We start from the raw sequence: 24,268 nt of genomic DNA, 5'->3' as shown, positions 1-24,268 counted from the left end.
TTGCAACTATATTTGTTTAAGCTATTTACAAACGTTAAAAAAGAAAAAAAAAATTAAAAAGAGTCTTATGTGTCAGGCACTTTATCCAAACTGTGCTGTGTGCTCTGGAGTTTGTTTCTTGTTCTTTGCAATGACTCATGCAGGGGAAGTTACCAGGAAACTTAACTCCAGCCTGTCAACAGGTTTTAAAAGAGAAAAAAAAATTAATCTCTATTTGTTCATCCTTTACTGGTCATGACTGTGTTGTATTTCTGCAGCTTTCTGTTTCTTCAATAAATTATTTTCTAGTCATTCATCCTGGGGTGTGTGTGTGTCCCATGGTGATGCTCGGGGTTCAGTTCTCTCCTGATGCAGCTCCACTGCTCCAGGAGCTGCTCAGGCAGGACAAGAGCTGCTGGGGAGGAGTAGCCCCATTTTAACCATCTCAAGTCCTCTCCCTTAGACCTGGCCTGAGAGCATCAGGGGGTAGATTTGGGGATCACGGCCAGGCAGCTGGGAGAGGTTTCTTCCCCCTGTTTTCAACCTGGTCATTGCAGAGGTGAGAGTTTTCCCAGAGGAAGTCTCATACTTTTATTTCTTGGCACCATCCAGCACCCTTCTGGCCAGAGCCCAAATAAAACACTTTAATTCTCACAAACTCAGTGTAGATGAGGCCAAATCACTTGTTAAACAAACTGATCAGTGGTGTGTGCTGCAGGCAGGACAAGCCTTCATGCCTGATTTATTTATTTACCTTTTTACCCAAATATCTTGTCCTACCGTGCATTTTCCCATGGCACAAGTCCTGGCAGGTGGCACAGAGCTGGTGGCACACACCGAGGGACCACAGGACTTTTCTGTGCAGCTTTCTCCCTTGGTGGCATAGCAGAGATTTGCAGGAGAGGAGAGAAAAGCTAAAGTCCTTTTTATTAAAAAATAAAAACAATAAAAAGGGTGATCCCATCACCAGTCAGTTGTTCACACACAACTTCTCCAGCAGCTGCTGCTGATCTCCACAAAACGTGGCTCTGCAGGACGTGCTCCTGTGCCCGCTGGGCTGAGCTGACGTATGTCGCCCCGATGCTTTGCTCTCCCCCCAAAAGTACTTTTCAGGGCTTTGCAGCAAACAAACTGTCCCCAAAGATGTGGACATCAGCCCTGGGGCAAGTGGGACACAGCTGCTGGGGAGATGGGGCATGGCACATAGTAGACACCACCGCCATGTGCACCTTGTGCAGGGATGGCAAAGGCAAGGAGGTAGATGGTGGGGAGCGCTGAGGAGAGGCTGTGAGAAGCCAGGCTGATTTGGCTGGAGAAGAAAAACCTGCAGGTAATCAATGATATGTAGGTCCTCCTCCAGAAAATAGGGGGCATCATTTTAAAATTACGCCACTGGAGTCTGATCTGTTGGGTTGACGCATGTGAAAGCCGTGGGTACCGGATCCAGCCCTGCATGGGGAGGGCGACTGGCTCTGCACTGCTCTCCTTGCAGCTGTGGGAAAACAAGACGAGGGTCTTCATGCAGCCGCTGCAGCTCAGCCCCTGGGGAGGGAGTGAGCTGGGGGTGAGGGGCTGCACCCACCACCCAGCCCCACTGCTGGTCTTGCATCAGGGAATTTTATTAATTCAGAGGTGGGATAATAAGCCTGGGGCAGCAGAGCTGCTGTTTGTGGGTCCAGTGTGAAGCAGGATCAGCCTTGGGTGGGAGGAAGCGCTGGCTCCAAGGGGGCTCAGCAGAGGGAAGGCACCTGGGGTACCAGCCGGGGAGTTGCGGGGCAAGGGGCCAAGAATGGTGACAAAGGTTGGGGGTTTTCGCAGTTTTACAGGCTCCTGCAAAACCCACACACACACTGCTGTCGGGACATGTCCCAGGGCTCCACACCCGGAGCAGCAGCCCTCCAAGCTGGGTCAGCCTCTCTGCAGCCACAAGGACTTCCCATGCTTTAAAACCATCCGAATAAGATTTTAAAAATGCCCATAAAAGGAGGGAGCCACCCAGTTCTGTGCCTTGATGGCATCTCCCCTGTCCCAGCATGGTGGGAGGTTGATGCCAGCCAGGGCAGCTATGCAGAGGCGCTGGGGAGGGAGGACAAAGCCGGGGTCATCTCTGGGTGCAGGAGACCTGGGCCGGTGCTGTGGGTGGCCCCAGCACGCAAGCTGTCCCCGCGGGTGATGAGGCCGGCGTAGCCTTCCTGGTGGGAGAAGGCGTAGCTGGAGTGGCGGTGGAAGGAGCCGCGAGGGACATGAGCACGCAGCTCCACCGAGGGCTCCGGCTGCCGCTTGGCCTTCAAGCGGATCTTCTGCAAGGAGATGGGGAGATCAGGGCTGTGACCACCTCCCAGGCAAGCCCTCACCCCAAGTTGGGATACACAGGGACACCCTCCACTGACACATGGTTTGGGTCCCAGCTCCACCATGACCTGAGTCGTTATGATGGGATGTGTAATGTGTGGACCCTTCTGGGGGTCTTCAAAGCTCCCAGAGCTCTGGAGTACAATCTCAACCTCTGCTTTCATCTGGGACCTCTTTGCACCACCAGGAAGATACAACCCACAGCCCAGATGGGGATGAGCTCTACCAAGACCTGCACTGGACCTCAGTGCCTTCTAAGTGTCAGGTCCAGGGAGTCCTGGAGGCCAGTTCCTTACTGCAGCCAAAAGCAGATCCTCTCCAAGAGCTGGAGCAGGTCTCTTGCCCCAGCGCCTTGTCAAGCCATGAACCAATTTGGGGAGAGTGCCCTGGAGCGACTTGGGCACTAGTGTCATGAGAGTCCACCACCAGCTGAGTGCTGCCACTAAGGAGAGGTGACATGGCCCACCAGTACAGTCCAGGCAGCGGCTTCCCTGGGGAACCTCACCCTTCCCCTGACCAGTAGTGCCCTGACCAGCCCCGGACACCGATGCTGGCAGGAGGCAGACCCCCGCCGTGCCAGCCCCTGCACAGCCCTCACCTGCTGGGTGGTGGTTTTGCCCATGATGGTGTGGTACAAGTGGACGGTGAGCGAGGGGATGGTGTTCACCACCAGGGACAGCAGGACCACGAGCAAGACGTAGGGGTCAGTCAAAGCATTCAGGCTGGCATCTGTCAACGCAAGAAAGTCGGTGTTTTTAAGGAGGGAAGGTGGAGAGAAGAGAGGGAACAACTGTCGGGGGACAGGCCCCCACCCGTGAAGGTGTTGAGGGATCTAAAGAGGAGATGGCACCTAAATTGGAGTCAAAAATCAAGACAGCAAGATCGAGAAGTGGTGATGAAGAGATGATCTACAAGGCAGGAAACAGCTTGTAGCACCAAGCCCAGGCTGGGCTTCCCTGTCTGGGGCAGGGAAGGACCATGGGGATCCCTGAGGCATCTCACCTGGGAAGCAGAAGATGGCAGGGGCTATCCTGAAGGCGTCGATGCTTTGGGTCAGGAAGGAGAAGAGGCAGAAGAGCAGCAGGCTGGCTGTGACCATCAGGAAGGACAATGCCGTCCAGAACTTGGTGTCCAGGATGATCTGCAGGGACAAGGGCAGAGCACACAGCGTCTCATGAAGGCTGTGGGGACCCTCTTCCATTCAGCAGCTTGTCCTGAATTCCTCTCGCACCCCAAGGGAGATCATCCCCCAGCCACGAAGCTGCTGGGGATGGTGTCAGAGAGCCCAGGGCTGCAGTCCCTAAACATCTGCTGCTGGGCCAGGATGGGGAAGGGCAGATCAGTGCTCACCTCCACCAGGACCGACAGCAGCGACGACGTGGCCACTGTGACAGCAAAGGACTCATAGTCGCCGACAGCCTTGCTGCCAACGTGGTCCTCAAAGGCCCAGAATGCGATGTAGAAGCTGGCGAGCGAGGTGCTGACCCCGTGCAGGAGGGTGACACCAAAAATGCGGTAGTTGAAGAGCTCATCTTGCTGCCCAATCACGTAGAGCTCAGGGAACTCCAGACTCTTCTTGGCACTCACATCCTGCCAGGAGGGCACCCAGCATCACCCTCCCCACCCACACTGGGGAGAAGGATTGGGCCACCCCACCCAACACACCCTTTGGGAGAGCTACAGTGAGTTCCTCCACCTGCTTGCTCTGGGGTGACGGGGAACAGAGGCACCCCAGGATCAGTGATGAGTTCCAAATGCCCATGGAGCTGCTTGGAACCCCATCCCAGCACAAAGAGCTGAGCAAATGGGACACAATGACTGCTGGGCTGATTCACACCCGCCGAGGATGCAGCCTCCAGGCACAGGGGCTGGATGCAGCCCGGTGAACCCATACCTGCTCCAGAAGGCCCACGGACAGCACGGGGTAGGCGGTGTAGAAAATGTTGTAGAGTGCAAGGAACCAGCCCTCGTACAGAGGCTAGAGGGAGAAGAAAGCAGTTGTGAGCTCAGTGATGCTTTGGAAGGACTCAGAAAGGATGCCCAGGCAGCAGGGGTGAGTCTAAAAGACTCACATCCAAACTCTGGGAAATCCCCATGGACTTGTGTCAGGCTCTGCATCAGCCCTGCATTATCTGCAGCGATCAGTGGGCTGCGGGGCCGTGCTGGAGCCACACAGTGATGGTCAAGTCGCACTGATGGCCCTCAGGATAGAAGATCCCATTTTGGAAGAAACCAGCTTAATGCACATGAGATCTTTCCCTGTGTCTGTCCAAGACTGAGCTGCAGCACACAAGGACATCCCAAATCTCCCCAGGGTGCTTTTCCCAATCCAGCCCGGTGAAAAGCAGATAACCAGTTGCATCTCAGCCAGGCAGTGATGAGGACACATGCCCATCAGGCGGTACCAGGCACAAGACCTGCATGGGATCCTCAGTGGGGGGGTTGAAACATCGGTGTGCAGAACTCCACGGGATGGATGTGACCCCTGCTAATGGCAGCATCCCTCACCTGAGCCGTGAATCCGCTGTGGAAAGCAAACCAGACCTGAGCCATGAGGCCAGCAAAGGTCTTGTAGAAGAAGTAGCGGAGGAACTTGCAGATGCGGAGGTAGGCCCAGCGGCCATGGACGAGCAGGAGGCGCTGGAGGTAGGAGAACTGCGCCAGGGCGTAGTCGCTGCACTGCACAGCTTGCATGCCCTCCAGCCCGCTGATGCCCACCCCGATGTCAGCGGCTGCAGAGGACAGGAGGGTGTGAAATGCAGGTGGGGAGGTTTTCAGGGAACGGGTGCTTGATTTCCCTGTGGATTGCTCCCAGGCTGATGGGCAAAGGGTGAATCCCAGAGCGATGGGCAAAGGGAACAAGTCCCCTTTATCACATGTCACAGCTGCAGGAGTGACATGTCAGGCATGGTTGGGTGTGTGAAGAGCACAGCCCCGTGGCAGGGCTGCTGGAGAGGGGCAGGGATGTCTCTGCCAGCTGCCCAGGTTGGGGCTTGAAGTTTCATCAAGGTTCATCCCCGCTGCCAAAGCAAATGGTCCACCCTGCTCTTGTCCCAGGCTGGTCCTGGTCCTGTGCCTCTTGCTCCCCTTCTGGCACAGCAACGTGGGGAACTTGTCTGGGGGTTTCCCTGCCAGCTCCTCACCTCAAAGGAGATTGTGAAGTGGTGGAGATGGCAGATGGGGCACCACCACTCCCCACCAGCGGGATGCGCCAGCTGAAACCCACACTCTCCCCTGCCCCGAACCTCACTTTTGATCATGTTGACATCGTTGGCGCCATCCCCAATGGCCAGCGTGATGGCCTTCTTGTGCTTCTTCACCAGCTGCACGATGAGGGCTTTCTGCTTGGGAGTCACCCTGCAGCAGATCACTGCCTGGCAGCTGGTGGCCAAGTCCACAAAGGCCTTCTCCACCAGACTGCCCCGGTCCTGCGAGCCTGTAGCCTTGCAACAAGCCAGCCGCTGCCACAGCCGCCCCTTCTCCCTCAGCACCTCTCCCGTGTGGAGGATTTTGTCCTTAGGGGAGAGCACACGCAGTTGGGACCTCACCCATAACCTTCAGAGCATGAGGGCCCCCAGCGCCTCAACAATGCTCTTAAATCTTGTAGCTGCTACAAAAAAGCAACCTGTTTTCTCCAAGTTCATCATGCAGCAGGCACTGTGACCATGAGACCAGTTTGTCCCAGTATGACCAGAAGAGCATGTGATTACCTGCCAGCCTGTGTCATCCCAGAAGACCAGTTGGGGCAGGTGTGGTTGAAGACCCCCAACACCAAATGATCAGTGTGAGGTCATCCCCCTCTTCACTTTTCATTCCTGAGCCCAAAATGGGTTTTTCCCACCCCTTGGGCAGGAGGGGCATCACCTCCTCTGTGTGCTGGTGCCACCCAGGACTTTGACAGCACCAGGGCAGAAGCAGAAATCTGCCAGCGCAGGCAGGGAGCAGAGAAGAGCATCCAAGTGCCACCTTACCAGGAAGTCCCCACTGATGATCAGAGCTCTCTTCTTGTGGCATGAAGCCTCTGGGCACTGCTGGGAGAGGTGGCCGCTGCACAGGGCTTCCTTGCTGCTGCTGAGGTTGTTGTTGCTCACCCAGTAAGCCTTGAGGATCTCGCTGTGCGAGGAAGGGGTGGTTGAAGATGAGCTGGGGACACTGGGCACACTGTCTGGCTTCGACTGAGACCTACAGTTGGTCTTTGCCATCTCAGAGCCAGCTCCAGGGAGGGGGAGCTGGTACCCAGTGGTGGGAACAGGGGGGAAAAGTGGGGGCCCCAAGGGCTCACTGATATCAGAAATCAGCCTCTGACCCTGTGGTCTAGAGGCTGGAGATGCAACTTAAGCACTTTCTGGTCAAAGCCTGCCAGGGAAAAGCGATGTAGGGGCAGAAACAGATGAGGACGCCTGGAAAAGCATCAGCAGATGAAGGCTGGGACAGGGACATGGACATCTAGGCTAGGACAGGGAAGGAGAAGCATCTCTGGCAGAGTCAAGCACTGCCCTCAGGTGTCTTCAGAGGGAAAAACAATGTCCTGAACCAGGAGGTCATGATTCCTCACCTGATCTCCTTCTCCTCCAGGATCTCCATGTCGTCCGTGAGCAGCTTGCACGCGTAGCCAATGTTCATTGCAGTCTCTGCAACACGCAGGTGTCAGTGGCCGATGGCCATGTGGTGCTGGCCCCCCATCCCAGGGCAGCCCCCAGCTCTTGGGTCCTACAGCCCTTGATGGGCTCCAGCTGCTGGGGGTTCTGCTCCAGCTCTGTGCCATCGTGCAGATGGCTTCCCCTGCCTCAGTTTCCTCATGGGTGACGTGATCTGTGGGATGTGCTATTACTTATATTAGAGGGAACAGCAGAACCTGGTTGTTGCCCATGTCCAGGGTCTCATATCTCTTCTCTGATCCTGGTTAGGGGAGAAGCTGAAATGTGTTGGTGGGGCCTGGAGTTGCCTCCACTGACCTTGTTTGTCTCCCGTTAGCACCCACACTTTAATGTTGCCCAGTTTCAGCAGCTGGATGGTCTCAGGGACTCCGTCTTGCAACTTGTCCTCAATGGCCGTGGCCCCAAGCAGCTGGAAGGACGGTAAGTGAGTGTTGTGACATGGGGCAGAGCAAGATGCAGAGGTGAGAATTGCCTCTGGAACCAACCAGAGGTCCTTGCTCATGGGTGGCCATGACCTGACAGATCTCTAACCCAGTCTACTGGTATTTCACAGTCACCCCTGGGGAGGAACTCCACCTGCCGTCCCACCCAGGGGATGGGTGTTGGGTTGGACACTTCACTCCCTCATCCCAGAGAGCCAAACCCCACACTCCTGCCCTCCGTGGGACCAGCGCAGCCGGTTCCTCCTAAACCCCGGCCTCATCGCACCTGCAGGTTCTGCTCCATCTCCTCGTACAGCTTGTCCAGCTCCCGCGCGCGGTCCTGCAGCAGGACGCTGGCCTCATGGTGCCTCCTGCTCCACATGCTGTACTCGACCTCGCTCACCTCCTTGCTGGCCAGGCATAAAGTCCTCAGTGTCTCCTCTGCAAAGCGCTGCAGAGACAAGACATCAGGTCTCCCTTCCCTTAACCAGGATGACTCTTATGGTGGACCAGGGCATCGTGCCACACAGCCAGGATGCTCCCATGGGCAGATCCAGAGACCCTCTAGGATCTGAGGGTCTCCATCTGGGCTCTGACTCCCTCCCCCATCCTACAGCATCCCCATGAGTGTCCTTGCAATGCAACTGGTCCATGCAGAACACCAAAGGTGGATTTGATGCCCTCTTAGCCCCTGTCCCAGAAGGAAGAAAGAAGGACCAAAGTCCTGAAGCCAGAGGAAGAAAGAGCAGCAGGTGACTCCAGGACATCCAGCCCAAAGCCAGTATCAGGGAGACCAGCCCTCTCCACCCCAGGCTGGTGTGGGACTCACATCCAGTGCCATCTCAGTGAAGGTCTCATTGGGCCCTCGTCTCTGCAGTCTCTCCAGGATGACCGTGTCAGCCCCCTTGGTGTAGAGTCGGATCGTGCCCTGGGGGTCTCGCACTGGGAGAGAAGGGAACGACAGTTTAGGTACCCAGAGAGACAGCTCCCACTCATCGCTGTCCCTGTGCTGCAGAAGGCACCACAGGGGACACTAGTGCTTTTCTGCTCATGGTCATAGGAAGCACAGGATTGTCCCTGGATCTACACCACCATGAGGCAGGATCAGGCCTTGAGGACTGTCAGTTCCTCACCCACCTCCTCTGAGCCCCTGATTTACGTGCTCTCTCTTGACTGCTCAAACCCTTCACCAAGGTATCAGGGTGAACAAAACTGCAGAGATGACCAGGACAATCCTTAGGAGTCCCCTGTGCCAGTTGCGGTCAATCACAGCCATCCCAGTGCCACCCCTTGTAGGGCTGGGTATGGAAGGGACCCTCAGTGTTCCTGGAGGGCGGCCTCCCTCAGACACGCCGTCCCACTCACCCAGGACAGACATCCTCTTACGATCACTGTTGAAGTCCAACATGGCCAGCACTTTGTACGTCCTCTTCAACCCCAGCTCACTGATGGTGATGGTGTCTTGCGTTCGGGCCAGAAAGACATACCCCAGGTTCTTGGCTGCCAACACCAGTGCTTCTTCATCTGGTGAAGCTGCCTGATAAACCAGCTGGTCTGCAGAAGAGGAGTAGGGGTTAGACAAGGAGACTCCCAACCAAGCAACTCTTGGACATCTGAAACACCTTGTTCTTGCCCAGCATCAACATTGTGTATGGAGACCCTAAAGTTCAAGCCACCAGGCTAGGGAAACTCAGTCCTGCTTGTCTCATCTCTTCTGCTCATTGCCCCAGGCAGGACAAGTGCCCAGACATGGGTGGATTATCCCCCCTCTGCTTCTGTTCCAACTAATTAGCTTTAAAACAAACCCAAACATACACGTCTGTGATGGTGGGCCAGTGGCCCAAAGCATCCCCAGGCTCTCACGCCACCTGCAACCCCACAGCAGAGCTTTGCTGGGTGATGGAAAAAGCCATCGCGGCCTCAATGCCTTGAACAGCTGCTCGACCTCACTCCGAGCATGTCAACCACCGCGGCCAACCCACCGCCTTTCTCCTCCACCATGACAGTGTGGCAGAGGGCCAGCAGCCTCAGGAACTCCCTCAGCACGGGGTCGCTGTCCCGCCGGGCAGCTTCCAGCAGCGTCGCGTCACAAGAGTCCAACTTCTTCTCCCCATGGTGGCTCCAGGTCAACCCCGACCCCTGCAAGAGGCACGGGCAGGCTGCAGGGGCCCGAGGGAGAGAGCGAGCACGGGGCTCTGCTGCAACACAGCAACCCTGTGCTGGCACAGCCCAATCCAGGTCAGAGTCGGTAAGCCGAGCTCCGCATTGCCTACACCAAGAGGGTGAGTATAAAAAGATTGGGAATTAAAAAAAATAATTTGGAACTGCATTTTTATAATCTTGGTTCCCCTGTCTTAACTGGTAGCTGAGAACTGGCAAACTCGCCAGCCCGAGGGAGCACATTCCTCTCTGTTACAGCATGGGACCCCACTCTAAGCAAGTTGTGCTCCTAAACAAAAGGCTGGTCCTGCTGCCGGTGTAATCAATAACTGCTACAGCTTTGGCCCCGATGAGGAGCAGCGTCTGGCCCCACGCTACATGGGAGAGGAGAGTTACGCACCGATGGCTTCTTGTTCTCACGGCCTGTGCCTGTACCTGTCAAAATAAAAATTATTCAATTAATAGAGAGCTGGCAGGGGCATCACTAGCGGGGACTTCGAGCAGTTCCTCTAGATGGAACTGCTGCTTTTGCTGCCCAAAAGACTGGCAAGAAGGGACAGGTTTCCAGCATCTGCTCGGTGTTGGTCATGAGCCAGGCTCTGTTAGGATGTCTGGGTTTGACTTATTTGGCTCTTGGACTGTTCCAGAATTTCTACATGTTTTTAATGTTAAAAATTCAGGTCTAGCCTTCATCCACATTTCCTGGGAGACTCTGCTGTTGGCCAGAGACTGGTGGAATTATGGCGATGCTGCTATCACAGAGGTGCAACACGATACATCAGGCAGGGGAAAATTGGTTTTATTCCTTCTTAAAACCTTTGCTGGATTTTTTTTCCCCTCCATTTTGCTTTTATCACTGCTCATTTGCCTCAAGTGCCTGATACTTACCTCAGGAAAAAGGAGTTCCATGCTAAAACTCTGGCCCACCCCACTTGCTAAATTTCTCTAATTAAGCTCCCAAAAGCCAGCTGAGAGCTCGAGTAAGTATAGTAATAAGAAAAGGAAGGACTTGGCAATTCTCAGGTTAGAAACAATCGAAAAAATAAACAATCGTAAAAAGAAGCAAAGAGAAATTACATGCATTCGCTGTAAAGAAACAACATAAGGGAAATGATAATTTCTTTGCCTCCTCCACAGGCAACCTGAAAGCCTCAAAGTGCCCAGATTTGGAAACCAAGCTGGAGATCCACCAGAAAATGATGCAAAGAAGAAAAGCACAATCTCCTTTTTCTCTTCAGAACCTTCATAGAAAATTAAAATCCATGGGCTCCACTGGCCCATCACCCCCTGGCTCCTCTGCCTGCCCTGTCCTGGACACCTGAGCTAGCATCAGCCAGATATTCCAGGTGGGATCCCCCTCAGTCAGACTGTGTGTTTGCCATGTAGCTGTGCTGAGCTCCTAACCCCAGGCTCTCTTTTGTATCAGGGAAGACCTAGCTGATTTCAGCTGAGTTTGGGGCGTGATACATCTCCTGAAAGGTAGGCACCCATTTTAGGAAAGCAGAACTGTGCCCTGACTCCACGCACTGGGAGCACGAGACAGATGTGACCACAGGTGTGGTGGCCCCTGCAAAGCACCGATAACATGGGAGATGAGAACAATCTGAATTCCTACAGCCTCTGCTGGACCACCAAGATCAATCCACATGCCTCAAGCTTCCTAGCAAGCCAGGAGGAGTGGAAAGAACCAAAGTGGCCTAAATTCAAGGTTCACCTCACTCATGAGTCTCTACAAACTTGTGTCCACCAAAAGTTACCATAGATGGTCCCATTGATGCAGCATTTCTTGAAGCTCATAACATTTTGTGTTAAGGTGCCAGTCTTATCCGAGAAGATGTATTCGATCTGGCCAAGCTGATCATTGAGGCTGGTGCTCCTGGCTTTTGCTGGAATGTCCTTGACAGCGTAATACATTTCCAGATCCCAGTTGATAAAAAAGCTGTTCACCAGATAGATGAATTCAAACCTAGGGGGTCAGATAGAAGAAAAATTATGCTGGGAAAGGAGATCGCATTATTCACATCCCAGGGGCATTTGGGGATCTGACACAGGAAGAAAGGGCAGAGGGGAACTCCCAACCTGGATCCTACTGCTCTGAGCTTGGGAGAAGCAAGAGGGTTTTCACTGGCCAGTTTTCCAGAAGGCTCATCACACCAGACTGAGAGCTCACTGGGTCCCAGGCTACTGGGCTCCCCTCTGGAAACCTGGCCCTTGACAACAGAAATTCATAGATCTGGAGATTCAGTGAAGGGCTGAAAAGTTTGGAAACTGCTTCTTCCAGCACAAATTGTGATTATTGCCCGCTCACAATGGCTGTGCCCTTCTCTTCCCCATCCTGCTGCTGCTCAGTGGGGAAACACCACCTTCATCAGTCTCATCCTCAGCCTGCCCACAATTTCCTACATCAGTACGTGTCTCTGCATCTCTTTTCTGGCTTTCCCCTCAAAGCACATCATCAATGTTTGTAAGATACACACCCCATCCATTAGGGCTAGGGGAACACATGGGAATGACTTGGGTCACAGCTGGATCTTTTGTGCAGCCCCATTTTGGGGCTGTAAACCAAGGTGCCAGGTGATGGCCAAGGACAGGGGGTACTGATCTCTGATCCCTTCCAAGCTCTGTTGTTCTTACGTTATATACATGGACATGGGTATGATGATGCTCAGGAGGATCGTGAAGCCCCAGAAGTTGAAGAAGGCCTGCTGGGCAGGAGTTGTGTGCTTGTAGAGAGCAGAGAGGTAGCTGTGCTTCTCCTGGAACATCCTCGCCCAGAACCCAGAGGCAACAGCAAGGCACAGCGACGTGACCAACAGCACCAGGAAGATCTGAGATGGGAAGCCAGGATAAGAATTTCCCGTCACACAGAGCCCACCAAACTCTTTTCTAGGACCAACCATTGTCCCTTCCAGACTGTTTCATTTAGCTGTAAACCTGTGGAAAGGTGTCCTTGTGCCTGAGGCTGGTTCTCAGAGCTCATCCTGGGCCGAGATGAAGGATTGCAGCATGTATTTCAGCTTGACACATCCACAACACACACACACACAGAGCAAAAAACAACTTTCCCACCCTCCTAATCACCTCAGACGCCATCTCCCTGGGCAAGGGGTGTCCTGCAGCCTTCCCGCTGAAGTACCAGCAAACAGGAATGCTGGGGGCCAGTCTGAGAAGTGGTGACAATCAACCACCAGGAACAGAACTAAGAGCTATCCAGTTCCTATGACCAGGCTGCTTTGCTTCCCACAGAGAAAAGGCTCCTCCTTCTCCCATCCTCCATCTACTCCATGCTGAGCCACAGCCTGCAGGTCCCTCAGAACAAGCCACCTCCTTGGACCTGCACAGTAATGGATTAATAAAGCAGGCCAGGAGGGGTTGGAGATCCTGAATACTCCAGCTCCCTGGTCCAAGGGGCTGCTCTACAGCTGAGGGTTCAGAGCTGCCAGGGTTCAGGGTTTAAGCAACACAACCATGGCGCAGATTGCTCCAGACCCAGCAACTACCACTTCCTGGGAACATCAGTTGGTATTTGAGCATAACATGTTAAACCCAAGAAATTTTGAGCGAAATATTGCAACCTTAAGAAAATCAGCATCATCCAAGCAAGCAGCGTTTTAGGAGAAGACTTGTGAGCAACCCCAGGTCAAGTGGACCAGGGCAGGAGGTGTTTGCACCACACTCACTATGATCACCAGCCGGTCCATCATGCAGTCCAGCTTGGTTTTCTTCCGCTTGATCTTTCCACAGTTCCTCATAATTTTGGAATCAAATCCTGGACGAGAAACATTTTAGAAGTAAAAACACAAGTCCACAGCCCCCAGAAGGTTGACTTGCAGCTAAGTGATGCTGGTTTCCTCCATAACATCTCCCCACTTCTGAAAACCTCATCCCTTGGTCAGTGGTTAATCAAGCTGTGGCTGCACACTCAAAGAAGTGCTGCTTACACCAGCTCTTACCCCTCCCCTCTACCCACAGCTGCTCATGGCCAAGCCCTCAGCTGTACTGAGCCACAAAGTGCAAGAGGCCACAAAGTGGAGTAGATCCAGGATGTGATGCAGGTGAAATATAACCTGGGATGAGTAGAGGTTTGGTACCACCACATCATCTCTCTGCCGGTGAGCCAAACACCAGCAGAGCTTACGACAAACTTCTGGGGGGTTGGTTACAGCAGCAGGTCCTCCCACTTTGCATCAGTCGAGAATGGGACCTGCTGATGCCAGAAGTGCTTGGGCAGCTTAAAATCCCTGGGGACCTGGGTGTTTCCTGCCCTTCCTGATCCGGACCCAGGCACTCACCTGCGTAGATAACCAAGCCGTAGCAAACGTCGGTGTTGCGAAGCTTGCAGCCTCGCAGCAAGATCCTTTCGCTGTCAAGTGAGTAGGTCTCGCCCCTCCACTCCAGCGTGCCGGTGAAGCTGTGCATGCGGCTGTTGGGCTCCTCGCAGATCACTCTCCCTTGAGCAGAGGGCACAATTCAGGTGATGGCTCTGGGGGAAATGAGAGGGCCTTCCCCTTCCCTCACCCCCCATGCCTGCCCCCTCCCAAGAGGTGTGCAGGGGGCTTCTCGGGGAGATTCAGGTTTTGTCAGGGCATCTCCAGACGCAATTGGGATATGGATGCTCCAAATTAAGGCTAAGCTGGGGGGGCACCCTGAAATGCTGGGAGGATGCTCAGCCCAGGAAACGCACTGGGTTGTAAAACTGGAGAAGGTACAAACACAACCCCCTTCATCCCCAGAGCCTCTGAGAGAGGACTCTGTATCCTATGGAGGACCAAAGGGGAAAAAATCCAGGGTCTGAGCTCAGGTTTGGGAGCCAAGCACTTGATTTCTGTGGGAAAATCAAGATCCAGGGTAGGGGGAAGGTGCACAACCCTGATGGACCCATTGCAGAGCCACTCTGCTGGCAAAGGGCCTTCATGCAAGGTCTTTGGTTCCTTGCAGGCAGGAGCAAGTGCAACTTCCCGTTGGACTGATGGCACTTGGTGCCTGAGGGGACAGAGACTTCCCAAGGCTGAACCCATCCCATCCTGGTGAGATGGCCGCATCCTTGCCTGTCTGGGAGACTCACCATCAAAGGCAGCCATGCTCTCCTCGCTCACCAGCTCCTGGTGGGTGGCCAGAAGGGCTTGTCTGAACTTCAGGTTTGTTTCCCTGTGAACAAGAGCCAGGGAGGGAAAAATAAAACAACCCTATGGGGTGACAGAGCTGTTAATTCTGCTATCAGACCCATGGGACAGAGACGGCCATTAATTATTGGGTGATTACATGAGTGATGGCAATGAAAAGTGAGATAGGGACCTATCATGCCAAACATCGAGCACTCATGCAGGGAGAGAGCCCTGGCCTGGAGACCCTGCCATTAAATCATCCTGCAGACGGGGGTGGAGGGATGGGCAACCGCTGTCCTCCGCCTGGCTGGGAGGAAGCCAAGAAATGGAGAGAGATGCCCAAGGTCACAAGCTGTGCTGTGGAAGCCTCAAAAGTGGTTTTGGGCTCCCATTTTCAAAATTTGGGGCTCAAATTCCATTTCTGGGGTGTCTGTAGGTTTAACTTTTAGACGATCCCCACATCCCATGGTTTCTGCTGAACTTGCAGCCCTCCCAGCATGCCTGATCCCCCAGTGCCGGGGGTCCCCAAGACTGGAGGCTTCAGCCATTGGCTGGGGTGTCTCTGCCCCTCTCCCCCCATGGCAATAGCGGTCCCCTGCCCCTCTCCTCACCCATCGATGTCAGCAGTCTCCACGTAGCACAGGCTGCTGGGCTCCGAGCTGCACAGCAAGAGCATGTCGGCCTTGAAGAACAAAAAGGGGGAAGAGAGCACCTGGCTGAGCCCCTCCTCGCTGAAACTCCCCCCCCACTGCTCCTGGTGTGCAGCCAGCTCTGGGGCACCACTCACCGGGACGAAATTCTCCTTACGCAGGCGGACGATGTCCCCAACACAGATGTCGCGCCATTTCTGCCAGCGGAAGCTGCAGGAGAATTAGGGGGGAAATTTTTATCCTCTCAGAGCGGTGGGAATGGGGCTGTAGCTGTTTCTGTCCTCTGGACCAGCCTGTGTCTGTCCCTCCTTCTTGCATGAATGGGGTCTCCAGATTGTTGATTCCTCTGCCACTGTAGTGGCCTCCCATCTGCGTGACCGAAGGATGGCTGAGCACTGAGGATGGCACAGGACGCATTTGTCACATCCCTATCTCCTGTACCTATGGGTGGCAGGGATTTTCAGCCCCTTGGCCACAGGTGGGAAATGTTGGTCCTTCCCTGAACCAGTGTTTAGCAGTGCTATGACTCTGTGGGTTAGATACGAAGATATGGAGGAACTTATGTGGCCAAGGAAACCTTCCTCCCAGCATATCACAGCAAATTAGAGCTTTTTTAGACCTGTCGTCTGTGACTGGAATACAATCATCCCTACAGGTGAACAGCTGGACCTGCAGCAGATTTTGGGAAGCGATGGGAGTTTGCAGAGCCAGGTACAGTCCCTCCAAAACCCTTCTCAGCTGCTCTGCTCAAGGATGCTCAGCACTTGAGACAATCCTTCGTTCCACACAGGCCTGGAAAACACGGGTACAGCTTCCCAAAGCCCCTCACCTCTTCCCAGACAGGATTTCACATGGCCTGTTGTTGATGTTTCTGTCACTTTGGTGACGACCCTGCACAGAGGAGAGATAAAAAGAGGCCAAAAGAAAGGGATGGGCCATGCCAGACTTCTTTGTCCCATGAAAACATCCTTCTTGATGCTACAGTCTGTATGCTTAGCCCCAGGGCGAGATCTGCTTTCTGAAGAAATTGGAAGATGTATTCTGATGAATAAAGAGGCCAAATGCCCCCTGGGTATTTCTGGGGGCTAACCTGGGAATATAGCCATTGGTTAAGATATTAAAGATGTCAGAGATGGGGTTCTAGACCCCAAGGAAAGCATCTGGCTGGTCACATCCTTCCCAAGGGAAAATATGAAGCATTTTGGACATGGAAGACTTGATGGTATCTTAGGAATGACGAATGACAGCAACTCCCAAGCTTTTCAGTTCACCCCACAGCAAAGGGGCCCTTTCTGATGACCATCCCCCCCCCCAGGACCTACACCCAACACTCACAGCCTTTCACTCCAACCCATACTCACAATGTCATCGATCAGGTCTCGTAGACCCCGGATGGTGAGAAGGCAGCTCAGGGGGAACAGCAGAGTGTACCAGGGCAGCGTGGAGATCTCAGGGAAGGTCTAGAGAAGGAGAATTTCACACCACTGACACCACTTTCATCCCACTTTGGGACACTTGAGGTGATTGAGTATCTCCTCCTCGCTCCCAGCTCCCCTCCCCAGCCAGTGCCTGAGGACGGCAGGAATCTCTCTAAGAAGAATCAAACCAACATCTCTGTCTACAGAGAACTGTTTTGTTGAATTTCCACCTCTTTTTAAAGTGGATGTGTGAAACGCACATGGGTCCCTGAATTTGGAGGGTAAGATTTCTATTTAGGTGTGGTCTACATGAGCTTCGCATGCATCTAAACCAAATCAGTTTAAAGTTACCAAACGTAACGTAGGTTAAACCCCTCAGAGTTCAGGAAAGACAATGAACACCACTAAAAAGCAGCATCCTTGACACCATTTTAGACCAGAGTCCCCTACTCTAAACACCAGACAACCCTCCTCTACTAGAAAGTCTCGCACACACTTGCTCTTACCTTGGTGTCCATCTCACCTGTAAGAGGATGACAAAGACGAAGTAGACGTTGGCCATTCGGTGGAACTGCTCATAGAGGTTCAGTGGCACGAAGGTAAAGATGTTGTACTTGGCTGTCTTAATGGCATTGCCCTGCAGAAGAAAGGCAGGTCGAAGCCACCGTGGGAGTTCAGCCACGGGAAATCAAGGATGTGTTTTGAAAATGCCCAAAACATTTTGGTGTTTTTAGGACTTTATAACTTTTCATGGCATAAGAGATGCCTTTAAAAATTTACCAAAGCCATAAGGAAAAGAAGACATTTATTAGATCAAAGGGACATATAAAATTGAAACAAAATCATTTGTTCCTGATCATCTAAAGCATACCTAACTGACCCCCAGCTAGATGGTCACTATTTAGCTGGGGAAAAAAATCTGGGTTTTTTTGATCAAAACTTAAAAAAAAAATATTTCTTTTGATTTGACCCTCAGACTAAAGTATCCTTCATACAGTTCTGCTCCTTGTCTGACAGTTTCAGAGGACATCTGGGGCACCAGGCAGGGAGCGGCCCTTCCTCTTCATTGAGGATTACGTATGTGACTCTCCATCCCACTGGAAATCACTGCAGCATCTCTGTCATGTCACCCCCACCACCAGCTCAGGAATCAGGGGCTGGGTAAAGAAATGGCCCAGGACTGGCCCAGGCTGACTCACCGCATACTTCTTTTTGGTCAGACAGAAGGCAAATTTCTTCTTGAATTGCATGTGGTAGTTTCGGTCGTTGGCCCTCACCTCCCAGGTGAAAGCTGGAAAAGCAAGTGGATATCCACGAGTTCTCATCAGGGTCAGGCCCTGGCCATCAGCCTCTGGTCTCCAAGTACACAAGGACCAGTGATGGTGCCACTGGGCTCATGGTGACCCACTGCTGGTGAGACGGGCTTTCCATAGCACACCTACACCTTGAGAGCTGCTGGAGGCACAACTGGGAGAGAGCTGGATCTTTGGGGTTAGCTGGGTTACAGAGTGGACAGAGGGGGCAGGAGGCCAGAAGCTTCCAGAGATGTAGGACTGCAGCACACACTTCCCCTCTGAGCCTCAGGCTAACCATTTGGGCTCAGGTTTTGGTTTAACAGTATAATCAGGCCAGGTAAAGGACGACTCCTCCAAGCACAGTCTTTGCTATTCTGAAGACTGGTTGTTCCTCTCTTGACTTCATTTTTGCTATCCCAGCGCAGATACTGCCAAGCAAGGGACATCCCAGCCGTGTTCCCCAAGTCCTGCATCCCAGCTGATGGTCCATCTTCCTAGACCATTCCACCCCAAATCTGCTTCTTCCCCATCTCACAGCCCTGCCCCACCATCACCTTTCTCATGAACTGTCTAAAAAAAAGAAAAAAACCCCAGAACACACTTATTGCACACTGACCTGGCAGCTGCTTCTTTCCATGCAAGGAGCCTGAGGCCACGTCCTGCTCAGCCATGCTGGCACCGCTGCCAGGACCTAGGAACAAGGACAACCACAGATATTTGAGCAATGACAGCACGATCCCACCAGATGCTCCAACACCCCAAAGCTGGGCCCTTCACCTCTCCAAGGTGGAGAAGGGACACTCTTCTGAGCACAGCTGGGGATTGGTGGCTTCCCCAGAGCTGCAAACTAACTTAGACCTTTTTACTACCCTGGAGATATAAAGCCCCACATTGACACACAGTCCTCTGTAGCCATCGGAACATCATAGATCAGTGACTTCAGGCTGAATATTTGTTATCAGAAAACATCTTTCTCCCTTTAACACCTGATGTTCTTTGCCCTGCCTTCTGCAGGACCAGCCACAGCTCAGATCTGGATTGAAATCCACTTCACTTGGGCATTTTTTTTCCGACAGATTTGCCCTTCACGGGTGTCTGACACTTACTCAAACCTTGTGTGGGCATTGGTGCTGGGGGTTGCCTGGATAGATCCCCTGCCTTCCCAGTGTCCTCGGGGATGCTCAATGGCTTTGGCATGGGTCATCTTTCAGGCCCACCTTCGCCCAGTCCCAGCTGCCCATGACAACTCAAAGACATTTTTCCTCTCTGAGGAAGTTATGGGAAATCATTTGAAGTCATCAACAAGGAATAGAAACTCTCCCCATCCTGCCATCACACCCGAGCATCCGTCATGCCTAGAGAGCAGCCACCTTCATCAATGACAAGATTTCCCTTACGCTCAGTAGCTCAGTGACCTTCCCTGCAGGGATGTTAGAGAAGATTAATTAATGTTTGTGAAGCGCTTTGTGATCCTTACATGAAAGGAGTCAGTGAACTATAAAGCATTAATTAACTTATTATTAAATAATCCCACACAGAAGTCTATCCTTGCCATTATTTTTTATCTCACTCCTTTGATCACTTTTTTTTTTCCCATTCTTTCACTGAAGTATTTACTTCTGTCCCTACTCCTCCTCCTGTTACAAGACAAATTTGATATTGGTTTGCTCCAACACACGACGCTGCCCTGAGATGCTCACGGATGCCACCAGCTGGGCCCGAGCTGGTCACCTCATCCCAGGTCAAAGAGACCCTGAACAGCAACATGGGCAGCACCTGTGTCCAAGAGCTTGCCCCCCCCAAAAAAAAAGATTTGCTCCACAACATCATCCTTCTTTACCTCTAAGGACTCAGCATTTGTCATGGCACTTGCATCCTAAATGACACCCATGAACTCAGCACATTTGGGGCCCATCTTTATTTTCACAGCACGGCTGAGAAGGAAGGAAGGGTTGCAGGGAGCTGCTGTGCATGGTGGGACACTTGTGCTACATCTCACAGCTCCAATTACCATTTGTCACACAGATAAGGGAGCGGGAAGAGCTGGGATACCTGGAGGGATGAGACTTCTTCCATACCCAGCTGAACAGAAGCACCTTGGATCCCAGACTGGCTGCTCCCACTTTGTTTGGGCAAAATAAGGTGGCAAAGGGCTTAACACAGAGAAATGCAAGTCTCCCATCTCCTGCTGTGACCCCACTCGTGTCCTTGGCCTGGTGAAGCTGTCAGCTTGGGACATCTTTCCCTGCAGCCAGCCAGCTCTGGGCTGCATCTGGTTGCAGAGAGACAAAGGGGGGACACAAACTGCCCCCCCATCTGCTCCTAGCAGGTACGGTTCCCTGCCTCCTCCTAACAGAAGGTTGGGGACCACACAGGTGGACCACTCTTCTTCATAATGGGCCAAGCGATACAGGTTCAATGGAGACACCTGCACCTCAGAGAACATCTAACAGGAGACAAGATGAACCTCAGGGTATCCAGAATGGGGAAATCTGAGCCACCTGCTCACACCCCTCTAAGCCAGCTGGTGCCCCTTGGTTTGTCTGGTGGAGGTAACCATCCCTGCCGTGACCCCATCCCCAACACTGGGCCAGGGCACCACAGGGCCCCACCAGCCCCTGTCCATCCTGCAGTCCCCAACCATGAGCATCTAGGGGTGGCAGCTGGGGTCAACCCTGAGCCCAGATCTCCAGTCAAGTTTATGATGAATTAGGTCCAGATTCAAGCTAGGAAGTCAACACACAGGTCAGGATCAGGTCTGGTGACACAGGCCAAGGTGAGACAGAGCTCAGTGATTGCTGGGCGGGTCCACTGGGACAAGACCAGCTCCAAGGCCAGGCCAGAAAGTAAAGGGTAGAGGGCTGGGTCCATGGCCAGGCACAGGCATGTGGCCAAGCTGGAGACACACCCACCTGCAACAAAGCTTGGGCTAGGACTGAACCCCAGGGCTGAGCTTAACTAGAGCCCATGGGCGGGTGTGGAGAGGTACCAGGGGAGGCTGCTTAGGGCCATTAACACCTGTTAGTGCCCTCGAGGTCCTGACCCATTGCTCAAAGCATCTTCTGACCTTGCTCCTTGCTCCAGGACATCAGTATTAAAGCTGAGGCTGACAGCGATGAGTACCAAGATGTTTGCCTGGGCTCACCTCTTCCAAACCAGCAAACGGTACGATCGCTTTAATCAAAGGGTCCAACCCTGCCCTGCCCCGAGTCTCACCAAGATGCACTAGAAGACCTTAGTTTTGTCGGTGGTCACCCTTTCAGAAGGTCCTTCTTGTGCTCGGGATCAGGCCTGAAGTTGACTGTCCATCATGTCCCCACTGTGTCTGTCATCTCTGAGCCCCGCTGTACCCAGTGACGATCACCATCAGCCCCTCCACGCACCGCTCATTGGCTCCAAAGCACCCCTGTTCCCGGCTGATGCCAAACGAATGTACAGCTAATTAAGCACCTGCAGTTGGCAAATGCGGGACACTCTGTGGAGCTGAGTGCCGCACAAAGGCAGCCGGGAAAACAGCCTCTTGACAGAGCCCAGGAGCAGGGGGAAAAGGGAAAAAAAGGAGAATAAAAAAAGAGAGCACTAGAGAAATACTTCCAAAGAGGCATCCAAGAAACCTTGGGTCCAAGAAAACTCTTGACAAACCTCTCTCATCGCCTCATTAGAAATAAAAATTGCACTTGGAGTAGGCGGGAAGTGGCTGGAAGTGGGTGCCGGGCGCCCTGCCAGCCCCGGGCGGGCGGCCAAACCCTGCACCAGCCCCAGCCTGGAGCTTCCCGGGGCCAAAAAGGGCCAGCGATGGTCAAAGGCACAAGACATCCTCTGACCACTGCTCCACCCCCCATCTAGCCCAGCAATGATTTATTAACCCACGGGATGTTCCTCCAACTCAGTGCCTGGGATGAACCGGCTGGTCCACCCGTCCCAGCGGGGAACATCCCGTCCCGATGGTCCCTGAGGGCTTGGGCTGTAAAGCACCCACGTGGTGCTGCTGGGTGCTAACAAGATCCAAAGCAGAGCTTTCTCACCCAAACCCCACAATTTTAGGCTAGTTTGCGTGGCTGAACACAAATAAACCAGTTTTAAGCAGGAACAGGCACCGCGCCACAAGGGTTTGGCCCGGGTTAGTGAAACACGTGGAGATTTATGTCGGTCGCTGATCCGACCCGCTGGTGCGGGGTTTCTGTGACGGTTTTTGTTTCTGAAATCTCCGGATAAATGTTGAAATGTTGCTCAGTACAGGAATTAGTGTGAGACATGTTGGGTTCCCTGGGAGCACCTACCAGAGCCAACACAGCCACCACCTGCAGCCAAGGCTTTCTGGTCGCCTTTCTGCCCCTCCTGCTCCCTCCCAGACAAAAAAAAAAAGGGGGGGATGGGACCAGCTTGACCCCCGCCACGGTCCCCTGCCCGGGGCTGGTGTGTGTTGCTGTAACCAGCCTTGTGAGTGCTGCTGTTGTTTACCTGACTGCAGCGTCCCTGACTATCAGCCAGCGCCCCGCCACCCCGGGGACCCCCCCGCCGCCAACCCCCCAGTTGCTGCAGCTCCAGCGTCACCCCAGACTCAGCCCCATCGCGACAGCGGTCGGTGGCACCAGCCCAAGGACGGGTGACGAGTGGGTGGGTGGGTGCGTTCGGCAGCAGCTGGTTCATGCCTCCTCCTGCCCTCGTCACGCCGGAAACACCCCCGCGCACCGGCCGGGTGGATCACGGCTCATTAAAGCCTCTTGGGGTATTTTGCCCAGCTCCAGCCACATGCCCGGGCCATGAGTTTCCCTCCGCTCACCCTATTTTTCCACCTGCTTTGATGGGGCTCCAGGTGAAAAGGCAGCTCCCCCATCCCAAAAGGCTCCTCCGTGCCCAGCATCCAATGGCAGCTTTGTTAGAGGGGTGCTGCCGTGGGCTCCCCCCTTCTCCCTGGGGTCCACAGGGAGAGATGCAGCTCCTGGGAGAGCCCTGAAGGACCCGCTGGCAATGAGCCCCCCACCGCACCCACTGCCCGCTCAGGTCCCACTCAGCACCCATGGGTGCCCTGAAACGAGCGGGAGGAGGAGGATGGCAGCTCTTGGGACCTGCTGCCCTGAGGGAGGGGGTGCCACCTTGCCATCCTCCCCCCTGGGTCCCCGTACCTGCACCGATCCTGCCTGTGGCCCTGCCGACAGCCCCGGGCAGCCACCGAGCTCCTGCCACCACAGCACGGAGGGGGACTGCTGCCACCCGTCCTGCCCCACGCAGGGACCGTGGGGACAGCCCATGCCACACCTCCAGCCCTGGCCTCCGCAGGGACCTGCCTGCCCTGCCCGCCTCCCATCCTGGCTGCCTGCCTCTCACTGCCTGCTGCCAGGGCACCCTCGCTGGGCACCCCCCAGCGCTCCCCCTCCTTGCTGGGCACGGCTCAAAACCTGCCCTGATTTATCATCTTGGCCCGGCTTGATTCAAAACAACCCAGAGCTGCTGCTGCAGGAGCTGTTCTCGTGGGATCTGCCAGGGGATGGGGATACGGTGTCATGGCCAGGGCATCCCCACCACTGTCCCAGTGGAGAGGCAGGTGGTCCCAAACTGGGTCTGAGGGCATCGGGTGGGCACAAGCATCTCCGGGGCAGTGTTTAGGCAGAGGGCAGGCAGATTTGGGTAGCGAGGGCATTGGGCTACACCAGGGCTGAACTGGTTTCACTGGGGAGTGCCCAGTCCCCCCCCGGAGCCCTCGGGGTCTGGCAGCAGCTCAGTGGGGCTCAGGCTGTACCTTGAAAACCGAGGAAAGTGGGAGCAGGGGCCAGCTGAAGAAGAGGAGGCCGAAGGCACAAGCGAACCGTGCCACCTCTGAGCAGCCCCGAGGTGACAGCGCTGGGACGGCAAACCCAGCTGGGGACAGAGGCCGCCTCATTAGTGACAGCAGCTAACGAGATGAGAGCCAGCCCCGTGTCTCCCTGCTCTCCCATCCCACCCCGCGCTCATGCTGCACGCCAGCAAAGGCCCCACTGTAGTGGTCCTGCGTTAGTCGTCATTAGATTAATTGCTCGCTGCAATTAACCACAGAAACCCGGAGGCAATTAACCAAGCGCTGGCCCGACAGTCCATAAAGCATTTACTGCGCAGTCATGAATAACTCGTTCGAGGTCCATAAACAACACAGCTGCACCGTGTCCCCACACCCCCGTGTCCCCGTGTCCCCACGGGGCGCTGGGTGATACTGGCCAGCACCTGACCCACAGTGGTGGGGTGCGGACTTGGT

At 54.1% G+C, this 24,268-nt stretch overlaps 1 protein-coding gene across 1 annotated transcript; it reads right to left on the bottom strand.

Annotated features, from left to right (window-relative positions):
* Positions 1–890: 890 nt before the first annotated feature.
* On the bottom strand, positions 891–19,236 carry ATP8B3 (ATPase phospholipid transporting 8B3). The gene is made up of 29 exons (XM_074808740.1): positions 19,146–19,236; positions 18,656–18,730; positions 18,189–18,240; positions 17,944–18,100; positions 17,268–17,381; positions 16,688–16,786; positions 16,156–16,217; positions 15,464–15,536; positions 15,288–15,358; positions 14,637–14,719; positions 13,864–14,022; positions 13,252–13,340; positions 12,206–12,399; positions 11,329–11,537; positions 9,972–10,006; positions 9,394–9,550; positions 8,777–8,965; positions 8,241–8,353; positions 7,698–7,862; positions 7,287–7,398; positions 6,887–6,962; positions 6,303–6,444; positions 5,582–5,846; positions 4,840–5,063; positions 4,226–4,309; positions 3,682–3,921; positions 3,334–3,472; positions 2,930–3,060; positions 891–2,279 (listed from the first exon to the last, which is right to left on the bottom strand). The coding sequence occupies exons 1-29, from the start codon at positions 19,234–19,236 to the stop codon at positions 2,043–2,045; spliced, it is 3,837 nt and encodes a 1,278-aa protein (XP_074664841.1). The 3' UTR covers positions 891–2,042.
* Between the last annotated feature and the right edge of the window lie 5,032 nt (positions 19,237–24,268).

Source organism: Strix aluco, chromosome 29 (assembly GCF_031877795.1).
Source record: "Strix aluco isolate bStrAlu1 chromosome 29, bStrAlu1.hap1, whole genome shotgun sequence".
NCBI lineage: Eukaryota > Metazoa > Chordata > Aves > Strigiformes > Strigidae > Strix > Strix aluco.
Note: the sequence above shows the minus strand (reverse complement) of the source record. Positions and strands in the feature narration are given on the sequence as shown.

What these genes read in the sequence shown, in the direction of transcription:
- ATP8B3 (XM_074808740.1), bottom strand. Translation starts at nt 19,236, where the DNA reads ATGCCAAAGCCATTGAGCATCCCCGAGGACACTGGGAAGGCAGGGGAT. An exon ending in GAGACCTGATCGATGACATT is followed by an intron (nt 16,218 to 16,687) that starts GTGAGTATGGGT and finishes TCCTCTGTGCAG; the next exon opens with GGTCGTCACCAAAGTGACAG. An exon ending in TCACTGAGATGGCACTGGAT is followed by an intron (nt 7,863 to 8,240) that starts GTGAGTCCCACA and finishes TTGTCTCTGCAG; the next exon opens with CGCTTTGCAGAGGAGACACT.